This window comes from Pygoscelis adeliae, unplaced genomic scaffold (assembly GCF_000699105.1).
Source record: "Pygoscelis adeliae isolate BGI_AS28 unplaced genomic scaffold, ASM69910v1 Scaffold65, whole genome shotgun sequence".
Classification (NCBI taxonomy): domain Eukaryota; kingdom Metazoa; phylum Chordata; class Aves; order Sphenisciformes; family Spheniscidae; genus Pygoscelis; species Pygoscelis adeliae.
Genome location: NW_008824864.1, coordinates 362,908 through 372,760, shown reverse-complemented (window position 1 = coordinate 372,760; position 9,853 = coordinate 362,908). Strand labels below are relative to the sequence as shown.

General features: G+C 40.9%; 1 protein-coding gene across 1 annotated transcript in view; it reads left to right on the top strand.

The window, feature by feature from the left end:
- LOC103917245 (DBH-like monooxygenase protein 2) overlaps positions 1-9,853 on the top strand; it is a 39,351-nt gene that overhangs the window by 6,723 nt on the left and 22,775 nt on the right. Inside the window, 5 exon segments of the mRNA XM_009324358.1 lie at positions 2,069-2,215; positions 5,154-5,237; positions 6,574-6,741; positions 7,681-7,783; positions 8,563-8,729. Coding sequence (XP_009322633.1) covers positions 2,069-2,215; positions 5,154-5,237; positions 6,574-6,741; positions 7,681-7,783; positions 8,563-8,729 — 669 coding nt within the window.

The window sequence follows — 9,853 nt, the reverse complement described above, 5'->3', positions numbered from 1 at the left end:
GCAATATCCAGTTTCAAAACCTTTTTGTGCTTGTGACACAGACAGGGAATTTTTTGGCTGTGAATGACTACAGGGACAAAAATTATGATCAATTTAGAAGAAACATTTGTTCTTTGTTTTTTAAAAATGATTTTTTAAAAAGTGATTTGGGGTAAAACCACTTTTATTTTCTCCTAAAAGAACACCCTGAAAGGAAAAATTGAGGTGTTTGGTTTCAAAAATAGTAAACATTCCATTATTTTCAGAAGATATATTTAACATTTTCAATGTTTTTCTGCATTGGTAGCTGAAACTCTTTGTTTATCTTAGAAAATAATTTTGGTCTCATAAAAGTTTTAGTTTTTTTCAACTCTTTTACATATCAGAAAATATATCCCAATTATTTAGGTCTGGAGACATTCCAGTAAGTAAACACATTAATGACCACAAAAATTCACATTTGCTCAGTAGGCTGTATATCACACCCACTGAACCCGTGGAACAGAGAGTTTGAAGGAAAAATATGCTAGTTACTGTAAATGGAGTTTAAGTGGGTTTTCCATTTGCGTTCTTCCTTCTAACCTTCTCTCTCTCGCATCCTTCGTTTTTGTTTTAGTTTTCATCTTTACTACAACCGTAACAAAGTCATTATCTGAGTAATGTCCAAGGGGTAAAAAACTAGTAAAAAAGGCTTGTTTTCACAAAGGTGCAGGGTTTTTTCAGCTGTTTACTGCTTTCCTCTTTCATAAGGTATATTTAAATATTTTCTTTATTTCAGAGTAGCTCATTTGCAGACTACTTATCTTTGAATTTTGATCATTTAATGAAAGAGTGCAACAGGTATTTCAAAACAGTAGGAAAACAAAAGCTGTATTTTCAAACTATGATATGTCCCTCTGTAAATTGAGCATTTGGATTAGAGAGAAATTGCTTAGAGTATCCTGAAAGTCCAAATCCATGGATAAATTCAAGAAGAAGAAAGAATATTAGAGGAGATGGGAAATTTAGCAAAAGCTGTAAGCAGGTTTTGAAATTATCACTTAAAGGAACAGAGATGGGAGGAAAAAATACCAGGAAGGATTTCACATTAAAATATTCTTCCTTGACCAGACTGTTGTCTGGTGAAATCTCTCTCTTCTCTTTTATCCCTCCAAAACTGAGCACCGCAGCAAAGCTTTTCAATGTAGCACTTAACAGCTGTACATTAAGGAGATATTTGATTTATTATGTTTCAGGTTTCTCTGAGATATTTTCATCCCGTCTGCAGCCACTGCCTTCTCATTTCTGGTCACCTGAACTCCTTTGCCACAAAAATATGATGCAATCTCAGTCAGTCAACTTGGAGCTTTACTTTTTGTCCTTCTTCCCTTTCCACAGCTTTGTGTACAGTCCCATCTTTTCAGCTCATATTTTCATAGCAGCAGTCATTGTGGCCCATTCTGTTCCCAGTGAGATTTCTACAGGAACTAGAGATTTAGATTCTTTTCAAACTCTGTCTGATGTTTCTGTGCCTTTTTATGGAGTAACAATTGCATTTGATGACCTCAGTCATGCATTATTTGTCTTTTTCACTATGCCTATGCTGCTAAAGCCATTGGTTAGCTTGTAGTTTCTAGGAGAGCTTAGTATCCACAACCAGGCCCAGGTTCCAGGTGGTATGGAAAAACCTGAGTTAAAGTAGAAGCGTTGGTATGCCCAAAATATTTTACTTTTGAACTACCTCTGTTTTCAACAGGGTTTATTTTACTTCCCAACCTGCGTGGTTGAGCCAGATGTGCTAAAATGCCCCAGCATGCAGCAGGTCATTCAGGGAGCAGGGAGGATCCTCTAGGATCTATCCTATCCAGGCCATCCTCTGGGTGATGGGACCCAGGCGCTGCTCTTTCCTTGAGCAGCTGGAGATAGCAGGGACTGGATGTGAGTTCTCTTCAATCGGTTTGTGGAAATCACCAGTGAAAGCAGAGGAGCTTTTTGGAGAATGAAATGCTTTGATAATTACTCAGGTTCCACCAGCGGTACTTGGAAACATGACTTCTCAGAGTGTAGGAAGCTCTTCTTTCTATGGCTTTGACCACTGTTCCTTTTCCAGGATTGTCATGCGGTAGATGAGGCAACCCTTGAGGAAGATGAGAGCCAGGACTATCAACTGCTGTCAGTGATGGAGAATGAGACCTCCACCACCATGCTGTTCAAACGTCACCTCCAGACATGTGACCCAAATGACCTGGCTATCACAGTAAGAAAGGGGACTGCTCAAGCAACATCCCGAACAAACCTGCTCTCATGTCTCACTGTATTCCCAAATCCCGGATCAGATCTGAGAATTACAGATTTTTCTCACAACAGTACAATAACAGGAATATACAGAAAAATATGGGACCATGCAGCCACATTTATAAGGCCCATTTCAAGGGCACTATATTGATGCATTTGATATTTTTTACAATGTTTTCCATCAAAGAATAGGGAAGATATAAATCTCAACGTTTTCTTAAGCTTGAACACAGGTCTTCAAAATTTTGCTCATTTCTCTCTCTCTTGTTTGCCACATATAAAAACCCAATTTAGTATGGGAGATAAAAGTTTTTATTTGCTTAATATAAGGCAGTATTTTGGTAAGAATTATGTTTAGAAAATTCAGAATGCTTTGATAATCTCCATCCTTCTCTCTTGGAAGAACTTCATACCGGTATTGACTGACATTAAAAAATTGTCCAACTCAAATCAGTATTTTAAGTCAGAGATTTTTCAAAAATATGCTTTGCCAAGGTCCACAAGCACACTAATGCACACAATTTCAGAGTTCTGCATATATAGACACTGTTTACACCGTTTCACCTTTACTTGAGGGACCTCTGGGTAAATCAGCATTATCCAAGGCTTAGCCCTCTCAAAAATGTTTGTCCAGAATTAGGTGTACATTCACCATCTTTCCAGAATTCAAATACACGTGCAAATGACTGGATAGATGCCTTTGTAGTTACAAACCTTCTTAATGACCTTTACTAATTGAAAGAAATATAATCCCATTCTGAATGGGAAGAACCTACAGAGTTCCATGGCTACTGCTATCCTTACATGATGGGGCAGATCCAGGAGGATCATTGAGCACATTCATGCTCAACAATAGCTGCTAATGGGGAATCAGGGGACTACAGTTTTGTTAGCTTTTTGTGCAAGTCCCTTAGTAATTCTTCGTAAAAATTGCCCAAAGCACATTAACAGTATATACAGATAAATAAACTGCATCTGTTTGCTCTAGGATATGCAAAGATCTGAAAATCTGATCTTTAGCACCATTGTACAGCTCCCACAGCTACAACAGTATCCAAACACTCAGCATCTAAACATTTAAACACAAAATGGTGCAGGTTCTGAAATCTTATCAAATCCCTTACAGCTTTTTTCCAGCTTTCTTTTATTTCACATACCAACACTTTAAATCCATGCATGTTTCAATAATGTGTGTGAAATGACAGTGGGTAAAGCTTTCCTAGGGTCTTTTCTAGCCAGCACCCTCTCTTTGGGAAAAAGACATCATGTCTTTGTCTGGACAAGACAAATCTTGTGTGTTAAACTGCTTACTCTCTGTTGTGTGTTCTGACATACTGTCTGAGTGTCTGGCTACGTACCAAATACAGTTATATTATTTTAGATTACTTTTCATTGCACATGGTTAGCATGTGGATTACGTTTTAATACATGTGTAGTGGTATAAGGCATGTGATGTGGGGTGAATACCTGTGTGTGTGGTTGATGGGAAGGAATGAGGGAGAGTTTCATTGGAACATTCATTACAGATGGACACAGCACACCTCGTTACTGCCTTTGCTACTGATGACACAGTCCAATTCTTTAAAGGCCAAAGATTTTCCAAGTCTCTTTTCTTGATGAGGTACAGAGGCCCATCTGACTCAACTGACCCCAAAATATTCTTCACCTATGACCTGAGGCTGGACAATGTAAGTATTGGACAAGAGCTTTACTAGGCGTGTTAAAAAATTTCCCCTTCTTCCGCCTTTCTTTGCAAAGCTGATCATGCCCATGCTGGAGGTTTGGATTGCACAAGTCAAAAAATGGACATGACTGATCTTGGAAACACGCAAATGGAACTGGCAAGAGTAGGAATGAAGTGGGAAGGGAAGGCTTGCTGTATGGAGGGTAAAGGGCTTATTTGTTAGGAAAATGCTGTAAGGCGTAGCCTGTTCCCTTGACTAGAGTTTGAGGAGCCAAACACAGGCTGTGGTGCTATTGAATTGCAATATAATTATTAACTCAGGTATGTATGCATACAGGTCTATTAGCCCATCCATGTAGACCCATAGAAAAATATCTATAATATACTGAAGACATTTATGGATTCCCATCTTAGTTTTGTGGGAACTATATAATATCACTGACAAGAGAAATAATGGGAATACATTTATATGCTTTGTGACGAGTCTGGCTAAGAGCTCATAAAATGCAACACACTACTGTGTGCACTGCCTCCAGTATTAACTTATGCAGTATCTCAGTGTCAGATATAAGGATTTACCAGGAGAGCTGGAGCCCCACATTAGCATCACCTCGTGGTACATGCGCCATCCTTGTCAAATGGAGTCCAAAAGCACCAGCTCAGTGTGGTATTGCATTAACATCTTCCTTCTTTAAACAGCATCAGCCCACACAGTCAGCACTCACTCAAGACGCAGCAGCATCTGCTGATCTGCGTGGGCAATACTCCACAGTAAAGAGGGGAACTATTTTTATGTAAAGATTTGTGGGATGGGTGCTATCATGTGTTGTGCTTGTGACTCCAGAAAACCGGTATAAATGTTGATTGAACCGAATGGACGTTTCCTGTGCTCAGTTCATGTTACAACAGACAAATTAGTAATGCATTCCCTTTTGGAAAAATACAGAAAAAATCTGAAAGAAAAAGAATTTAAGACCTGGTGGAGCTGACAAATATGTTTGTCCTTCATCAGAATACAGTTTCATCTTCTTGACTCTCACTCATTGCAACCAAAAACCAATCAGACGCTTGCTAAATGCACCATCCTTCCTGCCCCCTCCACTTCTGGGTCTCATTCTCCTTGCACTGCCTCTCTCTGTCTTCTCCAGTTCCCTGTGCACATTACTGAGTTGCCAGGGGAACCTTCAGGTGACTTGTGTGTCTGTTTCTTTTCCAGTTTGCTGTTCCAGTTGAAGAAACCAAGTATGCCTGTACCTTTATCCCACTGCCCATGGTCAAGCAGAAACACCATATCTACAAGGTAAACTTGCAGGCTGTATTACTGGGGAAAAAACAGGACAGGACAGACTTCCTCCTTCAATCATGCATACAAGTCTGTCTTTTACAGCATTTTAGTATAAATTTGGGAGCATTCCATCTGTCCTTCACTGCCATTGGGATGAGCCAGCTAATTTGTCTGGTTTGTGTGGAGATAAGCTCTACCTTGTTTCTAGCTTTGGAAGATCTTTGTCTTTATGTACATCACACCTGAAGAAACCTTGCTACAAGTCTGATGTCTCAGTGTAGTGAGCTCAGGTCATGTTACCTATTGGTGTCTTTGAGAGCAAAGGGAGCATCCAGAATTTTCTATATTTGAAAGGACTTTTGCTTTTGTTCTTGGAAATTGCTAAGAGTATTTGTATAAAAAGCAAAACTAACATTTTTGCAGTCCTGTTTTCAAGATTCAATATGCAAAAAAGAAGAGCAAAGAAAAGAAACAGGAACTTTCCAAAACAAGTCTAGCTTACTTCTCAAATTAAGATAACGTTACTTCAAGGTCAAGCAACCCTTCTTAGTTTTGTGGGTTTTGAAGGTTTAAAAACAGGTGTTCCACTGCAATGGCATAAGGCAAAATTTCATAAGGAAGTATTTCCATGGACTGGAAAAAAGTTGACAGGTAATCCTACAGGACAAACTCAGGAGCTTTAGTCAGTTCTTGTGATAACATCAAGATTTTGAGGCCTGATCTCATCAGTGCTGGTAAAAAGTTCAGTGATTAATGAACAGATAAAGGTTATTTGCGGGGTTTATTTTAAACTATCTTGATTATAGTACTTTTGGCACACCTGAGGGAGCAGTGAATTATAGTGAACCTGAGATCGAGGTCCCTTATCTTGCTTTGCAGCCAAGAAAACGGTGTATGAAACAGATAAAGGTTATTTGCGGGGTTTATTTTAAACTATCTTGATTATAGTACTTTTGGCACACCTGAGGGAGCAGTGAATTATAGTGAACCTGAGATCATTGATCGAGGTCCCTTATCTTGTTTTGCAGCCAAGAAAATGGTGTATGAGGTAAACTATTTACATTTCTAGTCTGGAACCACACTTCCCAGCATAACAGGTCAAATAGACACCCCTCTGATTCTAATTAAGGGGAGGTGCTTTAGAGGAAGATGCAAATCCTTTCTGGAAAAATGGACTCTGCTGGGTGCATACAGAAAGGAGTAGATAAATCATCATCCAGTTTACCATCCATTTTGTGAATCAGATTATATCTGTTTGCCTAAACTATGGTTAATGGCTCTTTCTGGTTGCCTGAGAAAGAAATATTTTAGGGTTGACGATAACTTTTTTCACTCTTTCTCTTGGTTAGAGTTCGAACCTGTAATAACACCCCACAACATAACCTTGGTTCATCATATTCTTCTTTATGGCTGTGGCAACGCCAGCATGTTACCCAGTGGCATAGATGATTGCTATGGAGCCAGTCCAGATTTTGCTCTGTGCTCTCAGGTGCTTGTGGGCTGGGCTGTTGGAGGAGAGGTGAGTCTGCAGGGCCCATTCCCTTCCCCATTTCTTGTTATGAACAGTGGTACCCTTGTTGTCAGCTTCTCCAGTAAGACCCCACGGTCCTGCAGGGCCAACCAAACTGGGGAAGTTTCCTCATACTGTTCCCACTCGACTCTACTTCTGCTGCATCAAGTGGTGCTGGCAATTTCTACATAGTTGTCGATACTCTGCGTATGTGTGTATGTTATTATCATACCTGCATTAAACAAATTTTATATGTCACATAGGAAGGCTCTCATTCTGACCTTTTGATAATGTTGCCAATAATGTCACAAAATTCTCCTTGTGCTAGTCTTGCGTAACAGAAAGAAGTGTACCTACTTTCTGCCTTTTTTTCTACTGGCTCTGCCTCTTTTACAGCAGAGTAAAACTAGAAGTTCAGTGAAATTTGTGCTTCTGGCTGAGTGGCCTATTTAGTATTCAGTGCTGCACAAATTTTAGCATCTATCTTGTGATGGTCACTTTGCCTTTCAGAGCAAAATGTATTTTGTATTTCTGTAGTATGCATGTACATGGGGACGAAGAGAGGAAGGAGATAAGTTTTAGACAAAACCCTTATACTAATTTTATTCAGATTTTATGTTATGCAATGCCAATACTGATATGAAATTTGCTGCAAGAGTGCACACATACTATAACCATTTCCTATTAAATAAAGTATAAAACTAAAAATGAAACCAGTCAAAAGGATAAATGAAAAATAAATTTTGAAAAGTCTTCCTTGTTCCAATTCAGAAGGAAAAGAAATGGAACTGGCAGAATTTCCCACATTTTGATTTCTAACAATGTCTAAATAAATATTCAGAGACACAAGACTTTCTTTTTGTAAGTTTTCAATCAAGAAACAACACAGAAGAGTTATAAACTAACTACTTCATATAACTTTATTCCTCCTCTTCCTCTTTCCACAAGTCTTACCAGTTTCCAGATGAAGCTGCAGTTTCCATAGGGACACCTTGGGATCCTCAGTACGTCCGACTAGAAATCCATTACAGCAATTTTGACTTGTTATCAGGTGGGTAATGCTGGGCAGTTGTCTGACAAGAAAAGCCTCAGGATGGAAGCCTTAGACCTCACCTACATGCCTGTTAGAAACCAGCTTCTGCATGAAACACTTCCATATGTTGCTCAGTACAACCTTCAGGACAGTAAGAAGAAACTGGACTGGGCTCCCATTCAGGAAGAACTTAAACTAGCTTTAGAAACACAGATAGTTATGTCTGCTTAGATTAGACACGTCTTGCCATTGAAAAAGCTGAGCACATCTTCCTGCTATGATACTAGTGGGAGCGTTAGGGAAAACTTCAGGGAAACGTAGACATCATGGGAAAAAGGAGCAACGTGGGAAGGGATAGAGTGGCTGGGGGAGAAATAGGTGTACCAAAGGTCAGGATCAAGTCCTGAGAGCCAGGTCCTGATAATACCACCTCAGGCTTCTACCATGACCTCTAGCACTCAGTCCCTATGACAGGTGATGAAGAATGCCACCACGGTATTTGCTATCATTTTACAGAGGGGGAAACAAAAGTGTGGAGTGATTTTATGGGAATCATCTGAGACTACAAGCCCGGCTGGATCCAGATGCACTATAAGTGCACCTTGCATGACTTAGAGGCTGTACATTGCAGTGGACCATACCACAGGGGCAGGGTGGAGGGCTTAGGCCTTCCTGTTAATCTGTGCCTGCTCCCAGCCTGTGATTGGGAAAGAGACACTATGTGTGTTGTTGCTTCAGGCCCCACTTCTACTGTTTCTGGAGTTATTGCTGAAAGAGTGGTCATTTTTCTTTTACAGGTTTGATCGACAGCTCAGGGGTACGAATCTACTATACTCCGGAGCTACGGAAATATGATGTGGGGGTTATGCAGACAGGCATCTTCACTTTCCCTGTGCATTTCATCCCTCCTGGAGCAGAATCCTACAGATCTTACGGCCTTTGCAATTCCAGCCAGTTTGATGAAGTGAGTGTGGGGAAAGCCATACGAAATCCTTCTTGATCTTTCCCACTTTGGGTTTTCATCTTGCCCTAGACATGTCCAAAAGCCATTTGGTGCAGGGTGCCATCTTAGCCTCCATTTCTGCATGTTGCAAAATTAATATCTATTCCAATAAAACTGCTCAGCAGAGACCCAAGATTTGGCCCAAGAGCATTATCAGAGCTGTGTAAGCATGTCAGAACCATGGCTCGAATACCCATTCACCCCATCTAAGTGAAAGGGAAACAAACCCCAAAGGATGTAGTGACTTCCCAAGACCCCCAAGGGATTCTGCTCCACCACATGCAAGAGGCCTTGTCCTGCCATATGTGTGCCCTACTGGTGTAGGAAGGCAGGCACTAGGCTGGGAGGATGTGGTGCTCTTTCTCAGGTCAAGAGGCTGCTAACAATAATCAGCTCTGGTGGACTGTGGGACCCAGGGGATTCACAGGTCCCTCCAGGACTGCTAGATGTGAGGTTGCCACTTTCCCCTTTCCCAGGCCCAGCAGGTGCTAAGGCTGGGGGCAAACTCCAAAGATACAGACACCCCCCACCCCACCCAAACACACACACTCAGAGAGCAGACTCAGCTGGCCACAAACAGATCAACACAGACAGGAGTACAATACCTTTACAGGCACCACACAGGCACGAACAACACCCACATGAGCACGGACAACACAAACGACCCGATTCTCTTCCTCCTCTCTGATTAATCAGGCTTAAAGTTCACTAGAGGAATATAACCATAAGCATGCTCACCCAGCTCCCATATGTAATCACATTGGTTGGCCTCTCTGATTTCTGGTCCAGACCATAAGTCCTTTCAGCATCTGTGTGCAGATCCAGAACCCTTTTACACAGTCTCTGGCCTGGACCTTGGGTCTTTCTAGCTTGAAGTTTCCTAGTGGATCATCCCACCCCAAAACCACAGGCACACACATATACACAGTATAGAGCGCATACTCATACAGAAAATAGTTAGGAACAGAGTTTAGTAAGATAGTCTAGATTGCAGTGATCAGGTACCAGGTTTGGTCAGACAAAGTAGACCAGCAGTCTGCTTACGTGCAACTGGACTCTCCTCTTCCTCTCTCCATTTTCGCATG